Here is a 22,203-nt window from a genome sequence, read left to right as displayed (position 1 = left end):
TGTGTATGTGTGTCTGAATCTAGAAATAGCACTACCGCTACTTCTGGTCTAGCCTACTCATCATCACACCTCTACCTATGGCACATCAACAAACCAATTTTATTGATTGTCTCTTACTTTCAACCAGGTCTTACAAATAAACATTAGCAATGAGATTTTTTTTTTTTGTAATCTTTTTTTTAAATCAGTTGTTTTTTTGTCTTTCGTCCACTATTTTTTTTTTTTTTTTTCACTTTTACAGACAGTATGGAGACTTGGAAAAAAACAAACAGATTTCTTGTAAGGTTTCTGAACATTCAAAAATAACCCCAAAACATCCACTTTGAAGTGTCTTCATAACAAGATACATGAATTATACAGTTGATGCTTTATTTTTATTTTTTTTGTTTCTCTCCCCCTCGCTCACTGTTGCAGCTTCACTAATTGAGTCGTTGTTCGCGGCCCCGCATTGTCAAACACATCCAATATTCCAGTATAAAAGGAGTGGTCCCTTCACATACCACTGCAATTCATCTGAGGGGTAACATGATACATTCCAAATGTGGCCAGTGGAGCTCCTCCAACACTGATTTTTAAAGTAAAGCTTTAATTCCACAATAAGAGGAAACGGCACTCGATGCAAAAATGAACATTAAATTAAAAGGGTCTTTGGTGGCGGGTACTTTTTTTTTTTTTCACAGTTTGGAGTGTGTCAGTAGTGATTTGCTCAAGTCCTTGGCCTCCCCGGCTGTTCTGACTCGTTCGTACCCTAGAACAGACATGGAGTGGTGGCAGTAGTCCTCCACTTGTTTGATCTGCTGAATGCTGAGCACTGTTCTCCACGCGCTAGCAGCCTGTGTGGCGTTCCTGGACGAGACGATGAATGGCTTCGAGGAGGAGCTGGAGCCGCTGGTCATGTTCAGTGCAAATGACTCGATGTCGTGGTTGGTGGTGAGGTTGGCGAAGCGGTAGATGTTCCGCAAGATCTTGACCGGGTTCTCGACCAGGTCCTCGTACCGCACGGCCATGTACTTCCCCTTCAGCCAGCTGGGTGGGTTTAAGGCAGTCCTCAAAGTCCTGGAGGTGCGGTCGCAGATCACCTCCATGGCTCCTATGGAGTGGTAATCTGAGCCGTCCTTCTTGTTGGCTTTGTGCCCGGGATCCACAAAAGGTATCCGGCGAAGTTTGGGATCCCTGCTGCGGACCACCTGTAAGTTCTCCCTGATCAGGCCGTGTCTGGACTTGATCCTGGAGTTGGCCACAGCCCGCGGGTCTCTGACCAGGTGGATCACCTTCAAATCCAGGGAGGGATCCTCCATGAGAGGCGCCAGCACGTTAACGTCCAAAATGCGCACCCCTTTAATGACTATGGTGTTGTATTTGAGGCACTCCTCCTCCAACAGTCTAAGGCTTTGAGGGGGGCACTTTTTACACACCTTATCGTCCACCATCCCCACCACCTCCTTCCTGTAGGCTGAGCAGAGGGGATAGGAGCACACCACTTTGTTGAGGGTGGCCCCAAACAGTCCCAGGGAGGTGAAATTCTTGCCTCCGGGGCTGTTGTAAAGTTGGAACACGGACAGATCGCAGCGGTACAGGGAGCTCAGCATGTCCCTGGCTGCCCCTTGTAAAGACACCGCGTCGCCCGGGTAGAGTTTCTGCCAGATGTGCCACATCGGCTCGTACAAGAAGAACACTTCCGGATTTTGGTTAAAAAGCTCCCCGAAAAAGGACGACCCCGACCTCCAGGTGGTCAGGACGTAGATGAGCTGTCTCTTTTTGGCCAGCGAGGGCCTGTAGAGGAAGCGAATGTCCGATCGGCTCTGATAAGTGGTGCTCCTCATCTGGTGGTTGCACTGCTGTGGCTCCTTAGTCCATTTGTAATTAGCCAAGTTGAGCATAGTGAGGACCAGCAGCAAGAAATAGGCCATAAATAAGACAATCCTCTTCCTGCGGAGCACTTTCATCACGATCCCAGGCTGTGCTATTATCTTGGTATGATTCCTGTAGGTTTTGAGCTTCCTCCCAAAGCCAGCATCCTTCTCCCAAGGCGCTGTCAACTTCAGTGGCGGATGATACTGTTTGCCTCTCATCTGTGCCCTCGGAGAGCGGCTCTCACCACCTGACGAAGCTCCTCGCGTCGACTGCGCGCCGACCCGCTCTGGAGAATGTATGCAGCCTATACCGGGAGCCGACAGCCCGGCCGAACACCAGCTGATTAGGTAATATATAGGCAGAAAATCCACGACACGATATCGCGTTTTCACTGCACTGCGCAACGGTCTTCATGGGAACGACGCGTGAGAGGCGCGTTTAAGTTGTCCGTGGCGAGCGGTGCGGCGATCCTGTGGGTGGCCCGTGTTCACAACAGAGACGAAGAAGGAGAGGAGGAGGAGGAAGAAGGAGGAGAGGGAGCCTTCATCATTGTAACAGACGCCCTGTTTGTCCATGTTCAGCGGAGGCATCCCTGCGCAGTTATCATCTGATGCATCCTTGGGAGATCCAGCCACCGCAGACAATAAAAACCCCGTCACGAGTCGGCGCGCCCGGCTGCGGCTCGGATCATTCCGCATCTGCCATAACGGAGCAGCGAGCAGCCGGGATCCACAGTCAGCCGCGTCTTTCTGTGTGCGTGTGTGTGTGAGAGAGAGTGTGTGGAAGATCTCACCCCCCCCTCTCCAACACAACAGCTCTTCCTGTTCTCCCCGCTCGTCCAACTAATACATACTGGACGGATTCAATCAGAATACAAGGGGGAGAGGTCCCGCCCACCGCGGGACCCGATTGGCCCGCCTCGAGGCGCCGTGCGTCAGCGAGCCCGCGCCATTGGACCGCGCCGCGCGTCCGTCTGCATCGCCGGGCCCCCACAGATCGCAGCAATGGTAGACGGTGGGAAATGATGCTGTTGTTATGTTTTCAGAGGTCTCCGTCACTATCTGCACCCATGCACGCTGCACGCTCCACCCTGTTGCGTAAGACGCGCAGCAGCGCCAGGTGGAGGTGCTGCACAGGAGTGTGTGGTCACATTCCGTCGTTTTGTTAAAAAAAAACAAAAAAAAAACAAAAAACATCTGTTTCCCGTTAAGGGCCCCCTCCTAATGTGATATATGTTCTCTGCAGAGTGCATGACTACAGAGAATAATCAATATTTGAAATGAAATGTGTTTGGTTTCCCAGCTACGGCCTCAAGAGGGAAGCCTGGACCTGTCAGAGCTCCTTAAAGGAACAACCCTGTTATTAATTGAAAGTACAGCAGCACAAAAGGGAAAACTGTGATTTAAGAAGATTCAATCAATAAGATCTAAAGGAACATTTCCATGTTTTTCTTTTTCCCTCCACTGTGCTGGAACCAGTTGGCAGCAGTGACTGACGCTCCTCCTGTGTGGAATCAGCTGACATCTGACATCTGACAGCTGCTCAACCAGGAACTGACAAATCCTGGGGAAGCTGTACGTTCGCCATGTGTTCGAACAGAGGAAACCACATGCTCTGCAGACTGAAAATCATCTCTCCTGCAAGGCCTGCCAGTTTGGGATTACAGCGCCGCCGCACAAGTGAATGGGACGAAAGTGAAAGTGGACCTTTTGACCCCTGATGAGAAATCCCCCTGGCAGCGCTGTATCCAGATTGGGACTTAGTGATTTTATGGTAATGTTTGTCGTCGTGTCGTGACCTTACTGTACTTATACATCTCATACAACTGAAAATCTGTGTACAAACAGTGGATAAACAACATTTTTAAGCCTTGTTGTTTGTCAAAAAAAAAAAAAAAAAAGATCAAGTGACACTGAGCTCGGACATGGGCTGGATTATCAGACTCCACAGTGAATAATTACTCTTCATGCTCTGTGAAGTGAGCGTTTTTGTTCCCTCGGCTATTCATGTTGTGGCGTTCATTCAATGCGGCTGTTCACGGCTCAAAGCCTTTGTGCAGGCTGCCCTCTGCTGGAGCGTCTGGCTCCCCGTTGAGACAAAGAAACAGATTGTTTTCTCTTTTTCCTCCTCAAAAATGACAACAATAGATGTCTTTTACATTTCCAGATCACTTTATACATCATGTATGTAGATGATGTGTGTGATTTGAGCATTTGAGTGAATGACAGATTAAAAGTGTTGAATGTGCAACAGGAAGAGAAAAATAAAGCACTCATGGTCACAAATGTAACGTTCAGTACCTTTTACTTTTCCTCCTCAGTCAAATCTGACAACGTGTGATGCACCAAACAAAAAGTCTGTATCCACCTCTCCTACACACAACTGCGCGTCATGCTTTGTTTCCTCCTTCCCAATTAGGTTGGGTTGATCACTCTGTGGCTGTTGTGGGATGCTGTATCGTTGGATAATAAAGTGCGGCTACAGGATCCCCTCATCACTACTTGCAAGTATAATTGCTCAGAAGCGGAGCAGCCTGGGAGAAGCTTATTTTAAAATGCTCATAAAATAAAACAGCCCCTCTGTGAATGTTACTTACGGGGGGGGGCAGCGTTTTGTATCCGCGTGCAGCATGTTTCAGCTTTCCTCAGAACTCTCAGACTGGATTTGTAACGTTATGTGTGAGCTTTTTCAAGTGGAAGTCCTGAAAAGAAGGAGTAAATCTTGTTAACAGTGATTTATTGAAATAATGTAGTGCAACATATTTGAAATGACCCCTGATTACCTCAAAACGTACTGAAAATGACCCCGACATGATTTAATGATAATACTGTGACATTTGAACTTTTAAAGGAGAAATTAGTCATGTGATTTTTCATTATAAAGTCATATTTGTTGCTGGTAATTGGCCATTTAAGGGTGACTAACTCAAAAAATATAAGTGATAGAAGTTGATGAAAATGTAAATGGTTGAAAAAAAACAACCTTACTTACATTTACTGAACTGAAGAAGTTTGACTGGAAATGAAAGTTGCAACACCTCGCTTCAGTTCAGTGGCCTGCTGAGGGGAAGTTTAACAGAAACTAGTGAGGAAAACAGTCATGAGTGGAGCAGGAACACAAATACTTATACATGGCTATATTGTTCTGTAATTAGTCATGTTTCAAATAAAGGCCTTTTAACCGAATTTGTAATTCTGGTTCTGGTTGATTTTTCTTCGGTTATCGTATCAGCTGAAAAAAATCCATATCGTTCATCACTGTGTGGAATCAAATCTGGTAATCGGGCGGTGACTTCAAGGAAATTTCACACATGTTGCTTGTTTTCTTCCCCACTTTCTTACCATTAAATATGCCAACCTGTAAAAAACAAGTATTACAAAACTCCTCGTCGGATGTGATACAGCAGCAGCCAGTCAGATCAGATAATCCCAACTCTGTAATTGGAAAGATTAGCAGACTTTGATTCTATGTTTTAAGACACTTTATACTGAACTACTAGACTTTGTGTCATTGTTAATTGTTAATTCACAATTAATTAAGGTCTGTACTTTCACTATGACACCTCAAAAGATCTGCTGCTGTCACAGTTTCCCTTTTCGGTTTGGATTATGTTTCTTCACCGCTCCCCTCTGAGGTGCAGTATGGTTTCTCTCCCTCCTGCTTTGTACTGACATTTTATTTTGGCTCATGTTTCACATTGTGTTCACATTTCATCAGACCCCTTTGACATTTTTGTCCCTCTCAACAACCGCCTTCACTGGGAGAAAATGCAAAAACACAGCGAGCTGGACACTCACTGTGCTTTCTCTGTTACAGATTTAGTTAGATATGTGATTACATAAGTTTAAGCAATGCAGACAGACTGTGAGATGCGTGGATGTGACCATCAGAGCCAGGAGGACAGCTGGTGCATACAGACCCAGATGTCTGCCTCGCTCTTCTTCTTCTTCTTCTTCTTCTTCTTCTTCTTCTTCTTCTTCTTCTTCTTCTACTACTTCTTTTTTCTTCCCATTCTCCATATGCAGTAAAATCTCACCCGTGCATGTAACAGACACATAAATAATATGGATAAAAGGGGGTTCAAAACCTAATTATGGCATGTAGACTTCCTGGAGCAATGCTAATGAAACACATGTATGTATTTCACACAGTTAACCCTGTAGATCCTTTTCTAAAACCATGTGTCTTGTTAAATCTGCATTGTGAAGATCTCAGCACATATATATATATATATATATATATATATATATATATATATATATATATATATATATATATATATATATATATATACATATATATATATATATATATTTTAAATGGAGAAAAAACACACACAGAACAAAGATGCTGCACTCAGTTGCCCTGTTACGTAATCACAGCGGCTCTGCGCCTGCGAAGTGAGCGATCGAGCGAGCAGGTGGAAGGAGGGGCGCATGCGCAGTAGGGGGGATGGGATGGGGGGGGGCGCCTCGTCGGCAGCATCAGGACCAGAGATGCGAGGCAAGATGGTGCGTGTAAACACCGCTCCGACGGAGATGAGCGCGTCGTCTTCTCGTCGGACAGCTCACGCGTTCGAACCCGAAGTTTGAAGACGTCCGGAGAGAGGAAAAAAAAAGACGAGGTTGTGTTTTTCTTTTTCTTTTTCTTTTTCGTTGGGAGCCAGGAGGAGGAAGCAGCAGGAGCAGAGCCGCACAGCAGAGATGCCACGGCGGTAACAGCGCCTGATATATTGGACTCTCTAATGACGACGCGTTAAGCCTCCGCCGGCGCTGCGACACACCACAACACACGTCCCCACTCAGAGAACAACAACAACAACAACAAAAAAGAAAATTGCCTCCGATGTCACCTCAGGAGACGGGCTTTCTTGTGTAATGGTCGCCGGTTTCTAGTGGGATGCACATCAGTGTTTGGCCGTACTCGCTCTCCGTCGTAATGGCAGCTCTGTACCAGGGCACGGACGCCTCCTCTCCGGATAAATTTCTGGCCCTGAAAGACGTGAGAGAGGTGAAGGAGGAGACGACGCTGGACGAGAAGCTCTTCCTGCTGGCGTGCGAGAAAGGTTTGTTTGGGTTGCATTGGCCCGTGGTGCGTTCAGGGTCGCAGGACGAGCTCGGCGAGGCTTTATGTCTGATATCTGTGGGTAGACTACAGCCTGGTGGGGTCAAACTCCAAGGCTGCAGTCATACCACAGTATATATATTTTTGTTCTTCCAGTGAATAACCTCTCGTGGCTGCCTACACGTTGGCTCCCCCTCCGCTTGTGGAAGTTTTCTTGTCGCCCACAGGGGTTGTCAGGATATATTTATTCAGAAGGTCTGCTCCTTCTCAAAAGTTCCTCTTCCCCTGCAGCTCTTCTCTGACTGTTTCTGTGCTCCTAACAAGGCAAGTTCATGCAAACTAGCCCTGAAGGGGAGGAAGTGACAGAGAGAGTGAAGTAGCAGAGGGAGGCATCTCATTGATAAGCTGGGAACACTGCGCAGGCCGCCAGGGTTTGTTTTAGGTGTGCAGGCCGGCTGCTGTGACCATATAAAGCCTCTCTAAACATGGCAGCAGAAGTTGTCCTTTGAGGGAGATGTTATTGTTATGGACGACTGAGATTTAGAGGACCGCTGGAGCCCAGCCTGCTTCTGCGAGGACCGACCGTGTCCGCAAAAAAAAAAAAAAGCTGTTTGTGTGTGTGTGTCTTGTTTGGCGCCATCCGCAGACAGCACCTCACTGCTTCTATAGATCCGACTTTCGCAGTGATTTTCCTAAATCGGATGCCGCCGTGTGTCTTTTTTTTTTTTTTTTTTTACCCAGGTGACTACTATATGGTGAAGAAGCTGCTGGAGGAGAACCGACACGGCGAGCTCAACATCAACTGCGTGGACGTGCTGGGCCGGGATGCCGTCACCATCACCATCGAGAACGAGAATCTGGACATCCTGCAGCTTCTCCTGGAACATGGCTGCCAGGTCAACACACTCACAGGAGGCAAAACAGATGACTGTCACAGGATGGAAGTTGGTCGTTGCTGAGCTGATGTCTGAGAAAACATTTTTTGTTTCTGTGCAGGCGACAGACGCCTTGTTGGTGGCCATAGACTCCGAGGTGGTTGGAGCAGTAGACATCCTCCTCAACCACAGGCCGAGGCGATCCTCCAAGCCCTCCATCGCTGTAAGTCTCCCCTCATTACCTCTTAAAAGTCTTCTTTTAAGTGGAAGTCTTCTTTTAAGAGGCCAAACCTATTTTCCTTTTTCCAGAAACTGATGCAGCGGATCCAGAACCCGGAGTACTCCACCACCATGGACGTGGCTCCAGTCATCCTGGCCGCCCACAGAAACAATTACGAGATCCTGACCATGCTGCTCAAGCAGGACATCTCTCTGCCCCGGCCCCACGCCGTGGGCTGCGAGTGCACGCTCTGCAACGCCAAGAACAAGAAGGACAGCTTACGACACTCCAGGTACCGGCGGCGCAGCGCCTCCTCGGGTGATGTAGCACGCAGGACGCGTAATAGCATAAACATGGCTGGCTCGCCCCAGATGGCTGCATTTAGCTCCCATTGATCCAAACCAGAAGACTGCCGTTGCAGTGGATTGCTTTAGCTCGGACTTTATCTTCCGGGATGATGCATGTGCTATTTTTTTTTATTTTTTTTGTATTTGACGATTGTTTTGGTCTTGCTCTGGTATGCAAGAGCTTAAGAGTAAAGCTATAAATCAGTTGCCGTGTCGAGGAAAGTGTCCAGGAAAGGCGAAACATTGCGGTGCCTCGTTTTGATGATAGCATCAGCTTGAAAAATGTCATCTCGAACATCTGGAAAAGAATGATTTAGGATGCATTTTTGACAGGACAGTGAGTGCTTAGTGTACAGAAGACTCCTAATGCTCGCTGTTATTATCCAGCTTTACTCATCTAGCCGCAAAAACAAGTTTTGAACTTTGAACTCTAATTTAAAGGTCCGAAATTGAATTCATACGCCCGACAAACAGGGGGCGGCAAATCACCAGAGGAACTGCTAACTGCTGCTAACTGCGTTCTGTTTATACATCCAAGACTTTTAGCTGCCGATAGCTTGCTAGCTCAGTTAGCCGTGCAGCTAGCCAGAAGAGCAGGGGGAGTGTTGGGTGGTGTTTTAAAGCCGGAATTCTTACATACTGCACCTTTAAGTGGAAGCGGCAAAGACGAGCCTGTATTCTGATGCAATCTCCTGCTCGCAGTTGCAGATCAGATATTGCTGATTCTCCTCTGCCGGCCAGTTTTATTCTCTCTGCAGGGGCACTGTAGCCTCCCACACAGGTAGCTAAATGAATCAGTCTGCAGTTTGGCTGGCGAACAGCACATGGGGGTCAAAGCAAGGTACATACGAAGCAGCTCCAGTAGGAGGCTGAATGTTTGGTTCTGGATTTTTCTTTTTTTTTTTTCTCTCTCTCTCATCTGTTCTGCTCTTTTCCCATTCCTGTTTTCCTTCCCACGCGTTTTCACCTCCCCGTCCACCTTTTTTCTGGTTCAGGTTCCGCCTGGACATCTACCGCTGCCTGGCCAGCCCCTCTCTGATCATGCTGACCGAGGAGGATCCCATTCTCAGGGCCTTTGAGCTGAGCACGGACCTCAAGGAGCTCAGCCTGGTCGAGGTGGAGTTCAGGTACGTCTGTCCGTCATGTCGCGGCGCGTTCAGCGAGTGTAAACATATGTACGAACACGCACGTTGTAAAATCATAAACCTCTTCCCTTTACAGATGAGACTCATAATCTTCCATGTGTATCTGATTTCCCTCTCTCCAGGAACGACTACGAAGAGCTGGCGAAGCAGTGCAAGATGTTCGCCAAGGACCTGCTGGCTCAGGCTCGAAACTCCCGAGAGCTAGAAGTGATCCTCAACCACACGTCCAGCGAGGATCACGTCGACAAGAGGGGCCTGCTGGAGGAGCGCATGAATCTCAGTCGACTCAAGCTCGCCATCAAGTACAACCAGAAAGAGGTCTGCATCTGCTGGCACCCGATAGATTCAACTCGATCGTTTGATTCACCCCCAGCCCCCATCCAAGGATTAGAAGGGAGGAAATAAGAATTCTGTCCATTATTAACGACATCTTGTTAATGGTAGTGTAAGCAGGACCCGTCTCTGCTCTGGCACACCATGTGCTTGCCTCTGTGAAATATGAGTTTGGCAGGATGAAGTGCTTCCTCCAGGCACCGGCAGTCAAAGACGAGACTAAAGTTTGAGGCTGTGGGGCAGTTTACAGCTGGGATGGCTCAGTGTGAAGCGTTTGACTCATATATCACAGTACAGCTCTTTGGCGTGCCGCTGTTTCCTACTGGAGAATTAACACCTGCACACTTAAGGCTGCACGTCAGAAAAATACTCATGAATACACTCTAGCTGAAAGCTGTCCTGCTGTTTTTGTGACCTTTTTGTTCGCTAACTGGGTCAACTGTTTCCTGTCTTTGTGCTAAGCTAAGCTAACCAACTGCTCGCTGTAGCTTGAGAATGTAGCTGGGACAAACTCCTGGCAAGAAAGCTAATATAAGTAAAATTTTCCAAGATGTTAATGAATTTTAAATGATTGACTTAAAGGGACAGTTCACCCCAAAATCTAAAATACGTATGTTTTCTCTCACCTGTAGACCAGTGCTAATTTTCTGTCTGGATTGTTTTGGTGTGAGTTTTGAAAGTTTGGGAGATTTCGGCCGGAGACGTCTGCCTTCTCTTGATTCTAACAAAACTAGATGGCACTCTGGCTTTTGGTGCTCTCGGTTAGAGCCAACCATCAATGTCTCATTCTCATTCCTCACATCGTTCTCCCCTCTTACAGTTCGTGGCTCAGTCCAACTGTCAGCAGTTCCTCAACACCGTCTGGTTCGGAGAGACGGCCAGCTACCGCCGCAAACACACCTGTCTGAAGATGGCCACGGTGCTGAGCGTGGCGATGCTCTGGCCGCTGCTCTCCATCTGCTACCTTCTGGTGCCGCGCTCCCGCGTGGGCCAGATCATCCACACGCCCTTCGTCAAGTTCATCATCCACAGCGCCTCCTACTTCACCTTCCTGCTGCTGCTCAACCTGTACTCTCTGGTCTACAACGAGGGCACGAAAAACACCATGGGCCCTCCGCTGGGGATGATAGACTACCTGCTCATCCTCTGGATCATAGGTCAGCTTTTAAACCCCAACCTCAGCTAATGTATGTCTGTTGACCTCCCTTGCGAATATTCCGGAGTTCAGTGGGCGGATTTTTATGACCGAATAATCACTCATCTCCTAATGGATGCCATAAAACCAAAAAAAAAAAAACAGAATAAGAATCCAATCATACAAACCAGAATTGAATAGAAAAACCTTGCATAGTGGAGTGACAACGAGGGATTCCTGTTATGGTCTGGCTAAAGTCCAGTATCCTGTATCCTTAATCCTATCAGGCGCGACATGACAAACAGCTCTTTCTGTACTAAACGATAGAAAGCCTGGCTTGACCGAATTAAATCTGTCAGTTCTGCTTCTTAATTGAGCTCTATAGAAAAGGAACCGCGGCTTCCTCTTCTTCTTCTTCCCCCTCTCTCCCCTGTGGCCCATCTGAGTGCTGATATCATCAGACTCAGCCCGCATACATGCAGACATATATACAGTACGCAGAAGGAAAAACACACGTGCACGAACTATCCTGGATGGGGACACTTAGAAACTGACCCTGTCTCTCTCTCTCTCTCTCTCTCTCGCTCTCTCTCTCTGGGGGATGGAGCCTCTCTACCTCCCTCTCCTGCCAAGAAACCATTAGCATGAGCGTTCGATTGCTTTAATGGCCCTGCCTTTCTCAGCAGAGATATTTTCCTCACGGTTGCAGCATCCCTACCCCTCTTCCTCCCCCCCAAAGACACAAAGTGTTCGTACCCACCGCTCACTGGTCCAGGCTTCATCGCTGGCTTTGATAAATCATCCCAATAACTACACCTGATGGGGCATAAAAGGATGTAGAAGCAATTGACTTGTATTATTCAAAGTTATGAAGATGGTTGTGGGGTAATTCGCAATTTATTCTGTATATTGCCGGAGCGAGATCAGTAGCTGAGTCATTAGACAGAAGTGTAATGGCTTTTTTTTTTTCCAAGGGCCCACATAGCCTACTAGCGGGGGAAAGATTCCTTAAGTATTGCAAAAGAGCAACATCAAAGATTGATTTGAACAACTTCAACCGTTTTTTTTTTTTTTGTCTTTGCCTCGCTGCAAGATGTGATGCAGCATTGCAGAGCTCAGACTCAGAGCGTCTGCTAGATTAGCTTTGATAACAGGAGGGAGATTTCTAATGCAAACATTATCGTGAGAGAGTTGCCACATCTGCTGCAGGTCTGTAGCCAGCACTCACATGTCAAACTGCAGCTTTTTCATTCCCTCTGCTCTCCATTGTTCTGTCTTTGTCCCTCTCCCCCCCCCCATCCTCTCATCCTCCTCTAGCTCTCTCCATCCTGCTATTCCCCCGAGCAGCATGCCTCGCATTAATGTGGAAATCAGATGCTGAGGCTGTGAGTGTGTCTGTGCACGCTGGGCCTCGTGCAAGTGTGTCATTGGGTGTCTCAGTGCATCCCTCCAGAGGTGGAAGAAGCTTTTACTTAATTGAAAACAGTAATGCGTCAGCGCATAAATTATCTGTTACATATAAAAATCCCACAGTCACAATTTCAGTATTAAAGAATTAGTTTTGAAATATACGTATAATGGAAAAGTAAAAGTATTCAGCACGTTTCCAGCTGTTGGATTCATACTCAAGAGTAACCACTAACTGTAGCTGCATTTAGCTAGTTAGCTCAATTAGCCGTGCATCTAGTGGCACAGACTGGGAAATAGAAGCACCAGGGGAGTGTTTGTTTAGGTAAAGATTAGTGAGGCATTGCAGCTGGTAAATGTCAAGACAATTAAAATGCATTTAATTATATTTTATATTAACTGCTTTGTAATAGTGTAGCTTAGTAACTGAAGTTGGCAAATACAAACAGTGCAGTAAATAGAATATTTGCCTCTGTGCTGTGGTGACGTAGGAGTGTAAAGTACCACAAGAACAAAATGGTACTAGAGTAAATGTACTTAGTTACTTTCCACCTCTACATCTCTCTCTGTTTACAAGCGTGTGCACTCACACAGATTTGACTAACCAGACAAAACAAACTAAATTTAGAGACAGAAACAATCCATGTGTGAAGCGTTTTCTGTGATGCAGTATCTGCCTACCCTCCGTTGAAACCATGGAAACCAATGACAGATCAATCGGGTTCAAGCTAATGAAATCATTTCTGAATCAAGGCGCAGAGGATGCGTCACTTTGGCTTGGCTTTGCAGCCGGAGTCAGGTTTCTGTATTTTACTATCCCTACTGTACACTTAGAATTGATGATGTTCCACTTGGACGCAGAATGACGTCCATCTTTATTAAATTCCGCTCACCTCGCTAAATCCCACAGATGACACATTTTCAACACATTAATCTCCAATTTCTGTCTCACACATGCCTGTCTCCCCTGGGCTCCCTGTGCAAGATGTCTTTTGGCTGAATCTGGAAGCGATTTTAAGTGTTGGCGATGGCAGCAAAATGCACTTTTTTCCTGTGGTGCGAGCATGTGTGTGTGTGTGTGTGGTGACGGTGAATTCCTGCTTCCCTGCAGGGATGGTGTGGTCGGATGTGAAGCGTCTGTGGTACGAGGGGCTGGAGGACTTTCTGGAGGAGTCTAGAAACCAGCTGAGCTTCGTGATGAATTCCCTTTACTTAGCCACCTTCGCCCTCAAGATTGTTGCTCATAACAAGGTACACACACACACACACACACACACACACACACACACTAGAGTTGACTGCGTCTAAACTTTGGCACTGCTGAAAGGTGGAATGATTGCTCATCACTGGCATCAGTATTATTTTCACTATATTCATTTCTTGCGAGGAGCGTTGGCAGTTCACCTCTCAGTATCTTAGCACACCCACACAGGTGTTTTCACTTGTTCCATTCAAGGTGTAATTTTTCACACCTTTACAGGTACCACAGGAGATGCCAATCAAGTACACTCGTGGCACCCACACAGTCTTGAGAGTGAGAGAGATCTAGCCAGGCGAAATAAGTGAAATCATCCATGTGGGTGGACTTTTGAATATGCAGATGAAGCAGTAACTCTAATTTACATTACTGACACAAACTTCACCTCATTTCATTTCCAAAGCACCATACCTCGCATAGATTACTTTAACATTATGTGTTTTATATATATTGCAGTTGAAACAACATTATGTGGAAATTCTTGAAAATACACAAATGACCTATTTATCTTCAGCTAGCCGCCAGTTAGCTTAGCTTGGAATGGAGAATGGAAGCAGGGGAAACATTTAGCAAGTCAAAACTAAATCTCATTTGTTTAATCTTTCAAAAACAACAATGTGTGACTTTACTGTTGGTTGTTAGCCTACATGCTTTACTTCCTGAAGTTCTGGACAGCTAGGCTAGCTTTTCCCACCTCATTTCAGTCTTCATGCTAAGCTAAGCTAACAATCTACTGGCTGTAATATTTACTGGGCAAATAGAAATGCTAATCTTTTCATCTAACAAACTACAAAAAAGTTAGCACTCATACATTTTTTTTGGAAATATTCATTATGAAGAAAGCTTTGCGTGTAAAAATGACTCGGAAGTGGTAGAATTCTTCTCGTTTCTCTTTTTCAATCTAGACATTAAAGCTAGCTTTGGTTATGGTACCACTCCATCTGGACAGCCATTGGGCTGAGTTAAATCAGGTGCGTTCAGCTAATGTAAAGCTAGCGAGCGCACCTGATTTAGTTCATCTCGTTCTGGGCATTGTTTAATAAAGAGTTAGTTTCACATGAGTCTTGTTGCAGTGCTGTCGGGCGAATGTGTGCCTGAATGTTTGCTTGTTCTTCAGTTCAAGAACGTGGGGGACACAGAGAGGAAGAACTGGGACGCCTTCCATCCCATCCTGGTGGCCGAGGGCCTGTTCGCCTTCGCCAATGTCCTGAGTTACCTGCGACTCTTCTTCATGTACACCACCAGCTCCATACTGGGACCGCTACAGGTAAGACACAGTGTAGTTACACTCACTAAAAGTAGCTGTAAGCATGGTGGTTCAACGCTAATAGATTCCCAGTTGAGCCAGACGAGATCTGAGGATGATCCCTGTGGACGTTTGAGCCATGACTTCGTGAAACTCTCTGGACGAGGAAACAGAAACGACCAGGTCCTTTATGCAACAATTATAAAACTGCTTCCCTTTTCCTATCAATCTCTCTTACCCCATCATAAACACATCCACCACCCACTCTTCCTCTCTCGGCGAAGTGTGAAAGCTCAAGGACAAGCCCACACTAAACATCACAGCAGCTGCTCTCAGCCGTATCATAACTATCATCATAAGCGTTAAGTACAAGCGCGGCAGGAACTGAGGCGGGCAGACGAATGTGCTCCACCGCGATAATGCGCTCGTAATAAACCGAACACAACATCATAAAGGCTCGGCGGCTTGGTTGACATATGCGTCAGCGTGCCGCTATCATCATTTCTGTCATCTGCATAAATGAGAGCCCTTCAGTTTGTGCAAAATTGATTTCCTAAGCCTTGGTTTAGGCTGCATATTTGAAGCTGGATGAGTGCTGCGAACACCCACAGCACATTTTCATTGGCTCCTACGCTGATTTCTATCTGGCACGTACACCTAGTCTCATCTGTTGCCATCTTAAGAGAGATATTGGCCGCATTGGAATTAAGTCACGGAGAGGGGAAAGTATAGTCATTACATCGTATTTCAAAACTTCTGAACTTTTCTGATTTATTTCAGCTCACTTCCTTGAGGTCCCTCTGAGGTTATCTTGAGAAGACCCTAACCCTTGAGAGAATTTTTAGAAAAGTGCACGGGCATCAGCTTGATTTTTCTAAATCCTGGAGAAAGCTGGATTGGATCAGCTTGATTAACCCTCAGTCTTAGCTGGCAGTGTCATTCAGAATTAGTGTGGATGATTTATTTTTTAGAATCTCTTGTTTTTCTCAAAAGATTATGGAAATGTTTCGCAATTCTTGATGTGCTCTGTGCCACAAAATAAATACAATTTGGTAAAAAGCAAACATTTCTGACATCTGGCATTTCTGTGGCGCATGAGTACAATAGTCATAATCTCTCTCTTGTTTGTTGCCCACTATTTTAACTATATCCAGCTTGTTTAGCACAATACTTTTATTATGCTATTCTTTAAGTGTGTTTTTTACCAGTTCATGGAGGTTTTCTTTTGTTGTGTTGTTGTTCTGATTGGAGAGTGACATTTATCGTTGATCTGTAGAAATGGTGGATATCTTTTAAAGGCCTCATACGGTGTTCATTTTCTAGTTCATGCTCATATTTTTGCTTTAATGGTCAAAAAACACATAATCTTCTCTCATGCTATCGATTGCTGTAGCACCTTTATTCACCCTTTGTCTGAATGCACTCTAATTTTGTTCCGATTGGTCCGCTCGCACATGCCTGAGCAGGCACCGCTCACCATGTTTCCACACCGGACGCGCTGAGGGGTGTGGCTGTGTGGTTGTGACATCACAATGTAACAGAAGCTCATTTGAAGGCACAGTTTCTGACTGCAGGCTGTGTGCATTTATTCCATGGGCTGAGCATTTTGATACTTTGCAAGTGTATATAGAGCACTTACACATGCTTAATTAATAAAAAATAAAGAAACGGAAATCTTTCTGCAATGTGGGGCCTTTAAAAAAATCCAAACCTGCATAGGTTTCATCTCTATACAAAGTCTTAATGATTAAACTCATTTGACAACTTGCTTAAAAAAATGCTCTTATGTCACTGTTTTTCCACCTTTCCAGATGAGCCAAAAAATCTGGTTTGCATATTTTTCTACTCAGGCTCTTCAACACTCTCAGAGCAATAGGTTTTCTTTCTTTATCGCATCACAGTGTTGTGTATCGTCCAGCCACTTGGCGGAGAGAGAGACTGCAAAGCCGGCCAGCGCCTGACTTTGTGCTGGCAGGATTTCACTATTCCCCCCGTGTGTTACTTTATTACATAAAGGTATGCAGTGAGGTCAATCTATTCGCAGGGATGCCTTCCTGTCATTAAGCCGAGTTGTTGTTTGCGGTTGACTTATAAAACACTGAGGGCTCCCTGTGGGCTGTTATTGAGCGCTTTTCGGCTGCAATCCCCCCCCCCATCCCTCTGCCTCCCCCCCTCTCTGTACTCACACTCGCTCTGTGACATCACTGTCTGGCTTGGCAGGATGGAAAAGTTATTAGCTTTGGAAATAGATGCGTGTTCATGGCTACGCTCGCACTCACATGGCAGACACACCTCCCATGCCGATGCATTTGCACACCCACACGTTTCCACACGCTTATTGAGAGATGCGGGCATGCAATTCAGACGGCGAGGCAGAAATATGTGGGCTGCGGTAACGCAAGTTTCTTTGATGCCGTCCTTCCCGAGGAGGCCAGCTCACATTGCTGCCGGGCAGGACCCCCTGCTGAGGCTGGAAAGAGTGTGAGTGTGTGTCTGAGGGAATCACCAGTTGTGCATACAATGAGCTCACTCATGGCCCAGACTTCACCTCCCTGACAGTATTAATCACCCGCACCAGCGACAGCACAGCAGGGGGCGTGTACGAATGTGTTTGAGAGAAAAAAAGACAAAAAAGATGCTAAAATAAATACGAATTCCAAACGGATAGCAACATATTGATGTCGAGAAATTTGTCGATACGCATGCTGACTTTGCTTGATTTGTTATATGGGGTGTTGGTGGATGCTGCTATCCCACGATGCATTGCACGATTAGACTCATCTGGAAAACATTTAAATTGAAAACAGCTGAGACGGTTTCAGGGAGCATCTTGGTTCACGAAACATTTTTGGCCCCCCTCGTTAAATTCAATTTGAAGTCAAGTCAGTTTATTTTATGTAACAATTACGCAACGACAAGGTCAGCCATAATGCTTTACAGAGGAATTTAAAGTGTATTAAAATCATTCAAATGACAGGAAACCATTAAAGAACAATGGTGGATGTACAGTGATCCTTGACGTCCATGGTGCACACCTCGTGCTCACGTCTTACGAACTGCCAAACAAAAAAGAAATATTACCCTGGCAAATTAATTTGTAGGCCGTGCTTTACTTGGCGTTTTAGCAGAAAGTATTCGTCTGTGTGTACATAGATGCTTTTGAAGTACCTTAAATGCTTTGGTCAAGGTTAGGAGACCCCGACCCTGCACTGCATTCCTGCTCTGTTTGTACAGTAACTAAGTTGGACTACCTGTCAGGCTGGGCAAGCAGGGAACACCCTCAGCTCCTAAATCAGACATGTACAGAGTGGCAGCGGGAGAGAACACCAGGGGGATTTAGACATGACAAGAGAATGAATCAACCTAATAGACTAGCCCTTCACCTCAAAACAAGCCACCTGGGTTTCACTGCAAACATCCCAGTCGCCATTCACCTTGAGGTGCGGGGAGAGCGGTCATCCCTCACACTGGACGCTGTGTGTGTGTTTGTGTTTTGCAAGGGCGAGTGTGTTCTGGCCTTGTTTGAGCATCTTTAGGTCCTGGCAAACAGATAAGCCACTCACGTCTATAAATATTCGGTTTCCAGTGGCCTGAGAAGACTCTCTCTGTCTCCGAGCCCTGTTTTTGGCTTCTTCCGTGTTTGTGTGTCCTCCCTCAGGTGGGGTGAGAGCGCTACAGCTGCCAGATTATGTTGCTTTTTCCAGTTTCTCAGGGGGAAAGCTGCTAAACAAGAACATGACAGGGGGAAAAAAATAGCCACAAGTGGTGAAAGGTTTGCTTACATGGGACAAGTAATGAAAGAGTAGGTCACACTGGAGCATAAATGTAGCTACCTTGCTTTGAAGGGGCACTGTGTAGTTTTGGAGAAGAAATTAAAACTCAGAATGTTAATATTGACAATATTAATGAGGCAATAATACAAACTCATTTATTCCATCACTGAATAAACAAGCTGCTCTTAGAGGGAAATAAGGTCCCCAGACAGTGTTGGAAGCTAGAGAGATGGCAGGGTCCGCCACCCATTAACAAAGTAAACAAGTATGAAATTGTATTGTCCTTAAAGTATTGTCAGTTTGTTTATTCAGTCATGAAAACAAAGATGTTATGCATAAAAAATCAGTCAGTAATGATCTTTCCCCTCTGATTAAAAATTCTTCTGCAAAACTAGAGCTATGCAAAGATTTAGCAACACATAAGTGACTAACTGCTAAGATACTGAAATATATGGCCAATTCTCTACACTAGTTTCATTACTTCTTGGTCACATTTTCATTTCCTTGATCATGTCTTTGTGAAACAGTGCTGAACTAGCAAGCGACAACTGTGATTACATCAACTAAGACAATAGTTTTTATTTGTCTAATGTTAAGTAAGATGGCAAAATAAAATGTCCATCTTTCTATCACTGCGAAGCCAAGCTACATTTCCTTACTGTTAGTGTTAGCTATCTTAAAGGCTGCTAAACTAGCCAGCAACAACTACGATAAAAAAACAAAACTGTAACACCTTTACATGTAAGGTATTATAATGAACTGCAATAAAAATGTCTATTTTGGATTTTCCTTCCTAGTAGCTATCTAAAAATCTGCTAAACTAGCTAGCTAACTATTATCACAGTGACTAAAGCAATACCTTTGCAATGTGTCTACTAATGTTAAGTCAATAAGAATTACAGCAGCCTAAAATGTAAGTTTTAAACATGATGATGAACTGAAATAAAAATCCCCATCCTGTAATCACTGCTAGGCCACATGAATGTTTCTTTGCTATTAGCATTAGTTACCTAAAAGGCTGCTAAACTAGCTAGCAAGAACTACACTTCAAAAAAATACTGTTGCAACAAGTGAGTTGCTGTTTTAGTAAATATTTAAGTATTGAGTATCAAAGTGAACTGAAATAAAAATGCTAATCCTGTAATTGAACCACTGCTAAGCTACGCAGATGCTTCATTGCTGTAAGCTAACAACAATGCTGATAAAGTAACCACCACAACAACTACGGAAATCTAGCAGAGCAACCATGCAGACCAAATCACAGACACATCCAAATGTATTAGAGCGTATTTGATTTTCATCCTGAAACTATCTTGGCAAAGATGGGCTAACTTTACCTTTAACCTCATTATCTTTTTAATTAGTAGGAAATCAATCAAGCTTTGTAAGGATCAGACAAAGATCCAGTCAGTGTCAGATCTGACCCCAGCTCGCCCTCTTCCTGGTTAATGAGGATTACTGGAATTGTTGGCAGAAAACAGATTATGAAAGATAAGGGGGGGAAAAAAATGACTCATGTCTCCTTCATTAGATCAGATCAAACGCAGGATTAACAAAAACATTTGCAATTTAATTTCTCCCCAGATCTCCATGGGTCAGATGCTGCAGGAGTTCGGAAAGTTCCTGGGCCTCTTCCTGCTGGTGTTGTTCTCCTTCACCATTGGACTCACTCAGCTTTACGGAAAGGACCACAAAAACCCGGACAAGAACCAAACCAAGGACTGCGAGGGCATATTCTGCCAGCAGCAGAGCAACGACGCATTCCACACGTACGGGCCAACCTCAATCTGTCATTTTGGAGAGTGATGACGACTATGATGAATGATCAGAAAGGCCTGTTGAGAGATGTTAGAGATTACATTATGCAGCTGCGTAAAGTGGTAGCAGCTTTTCCACTTACAGTGAAATTACATTATATCCTTAGAATATATCTTTTTAGGTTATACTGAACTGAATTCTTCCCTCTCACAGGTTTATGGGGACCTGCTACGCCTTATTCTGGTACATATTCTCCCTGGCGCACGTCGCGCTCTTCGTCACCCGCATCAGCTACACGGAGGAGCTGCGTTCGTTCGTGGGCGCCATGATCATAGGCACCTACAACATCGTGGTGGTTATCGTGCTGACCAAGCTGCTGGTGGCAATGCTCCACAAAAGCTTCAGACAGATCGCTGTGAGTATATAAACAAACTTCTGGCAAACAAGCAAGTGGATTTGTCACGGCTGTCAAGGGTAATTTGAGTTCAGCTCGAAACCCAAAAAGTTGGAGCTGTTTCCATTTATTGTGAAGATTAGATTTTTCGATTTCGGCTAATTCGCCCTGAAATGTTACACAGATGTTAAACCGCGGCACATTTTCTCCTTCCCTTTGAACAACAGTTTGTTTTTGATTATGCTCTGTAAAACGACTCATTGTCCAGGTTTTTACATTTTCTGCATTCCTCTCTGAATGGAGCCCAGTGTGCGAGAGTTAATTCTCACGTGCCTGCCTCCTCACTGTCCCTGTTGGCTTTTTTTTTTTTTTTCGGGCTTTTGCAGAATCACGAGGACAAGGAGTGGAAGTTCGCCCGTGCTAAACTGTGGCTCAGCTACTTTGACGACAAGTGTACCCTGCCTCCGCCGTTTAACATCCTCCCCTCCCCAAAGACTGTCTGCTACCTGGTGACCAGCATGAGCAAGTGGATCTGCTCGCACACCTCCAAGGGCAAAGTGAAGAGACAGAACAGCCTCAAGGTGAGAAAAAAATTCATTATCGGCACTAGCAAGATGGCTGCCAGCGCATGTTCTGAATTTCCTTCACTGTCTTCTCCATCCAGGAGTGGAAGAACCTGAAGCAGAAGCGGGACGAGAACTACCAGAAGATCATGTGCTGCCTGGTTCACCGCTACCTGACGTCCACGCGGCAGAAGATGCAAAGCACGGACCAGGCCACGGTGGAAAATCTGAACGACCTGCGCCAAGACCTCTCCAAGTTTCGCAACGAGATGAGGGACCTGCTCGGCTTCCGGACCTCCAAATACGCCATGTTCTACCCGAGGAGCTAAAAAAGACTTAGATCTCTCCTCCCCCCTTTTCCCCCTTCTCCTCTTGACAAAACCTCTGCTTCTCGTTTATCTGGGATGCCGTGTGACCCCGAGCATGTGATAAACTCTGCTCCTTTAGAGTCACAGAGGCACATTTTAAAACCTGGAACTTAACTAGAAACATATATATTCTCCACCAAAGCCTCCAGACTCAGGCCCCCCCCCACCCCATATGTATTCTTCTGCTATTCTACCTTTTTTTGTAAATAAAAGAAAGCCATTGTTTTAAAACAAAGATGAATAAAGATTTATGGAAAAAATTGACCTTCTGGGGCTTTAATGGCACAAAAAAGAAGAAACAGATGCTGCAGACTTCAAATGTTGGTTTGTAACTTGCTGTTCTCTGTCCTTGAAAACTGGCCTCTGGTCGCTCAAGTCTGAAAGCCAGAAAACTGCCAACAGTTCAGCCAACTGCCCGGCAGTCCAGTCCACGTGAGGGTCACGTTACACACACCTGATCCAC

The 22,203-nt window shown here is 45.4% G+C and overlaps 2 protein-coding genes and 1 long non-coding RNA gene across 3 annotated transcripts; 1 reads left to right on the top strand and 2 right to left on the bottom strand.

The window, feature by feature from the left end:
- Positions 1-80: 80 nt before the first annotated feature.
- Positions 81-3,003, bottom strand: chst2b (carbohydrate (N-acetylglucosamine-6-O) sulfotransferase 2b). The gene has a single exon (XM_037079215.1). It carries the CDS (start codon positions 2,070-2,072, stop codon positions 675-677), a length of 1,398 nt encoding a protein of 465 aa, XP_036935110.1. The 5' UTR covers positions 2,073-3,003; the 3' UTR covers positions 81-674.
- Positions 3,004-4,141: 1,138 nt separating this feature from the next.
- LOC119008660 lies at positions 4,142-5,829 on the bottom strand. Its single transcript, XR_005071479.1, has 3 exons — positions 5,774-5,829; positions 4,846-4,910; positions 4,142-4,555 (listed from the first exon to the last, which is right to left on the bottom strand). It is a non-coding gene; the product is annotated as an uncharacterized LOC119008660 (long non-coding RNA).
- A 486-nt stretch (positions 5,830-6,315) lies between these two features.
- trpc1 (transient receptor potential cation channel, subfamily C, member 1) lies at positions 6,316-22,004 on the top strand. Its single transcript, XM_037079607.1, has 13 exons — positions 6,316-6,919; positions 7,660-7,814; positions 7,915-8,016; positions 8,103-8,305; positions 9,356-9,487; positions 9,628-9,823; positions 10,659-10,995; positions 13,492-13,631; positions 14,756-14,905; positions 20,242-20,426; positions 20,629-20,830; positions 21,196-21,390; positions 21,474-22,004. Exons 1-13 carry the CDS (start codon positions 6,754-6,756, stop codon positions 21,699-21,701), a joined length of 2,391 nt encoding a protein of 796 aa, XP_036935502.1. The 5' UTR covers positions 6,316-6,753; the 3' UTR covers positions 21,702-22,004.
- The last annotated feature ends 199 nt before the right edge of the window (positions 22,005-22,203 follow it).

The sequence above is a fragment of the Acanthopagrus latus genome, chromosome 19 (assembly GCF_904848185.1).
Source record: "Acanthopagrus latus isolate v.2019 chromosome 19, fAcaLat1.1, whole genome shotgun sequence".
In the NCBI taxonomy this organism is placed as follows: domain Eukaryota; kingdom Metazoa; phylum Chordata; class Actinopteri; order Spariformes; family Sparidae; genus Acanthopagrus; species Acanthopagrus latus.
This window is presented reverse-complemented; position numbering and strand designations above follow the sequence as displayed.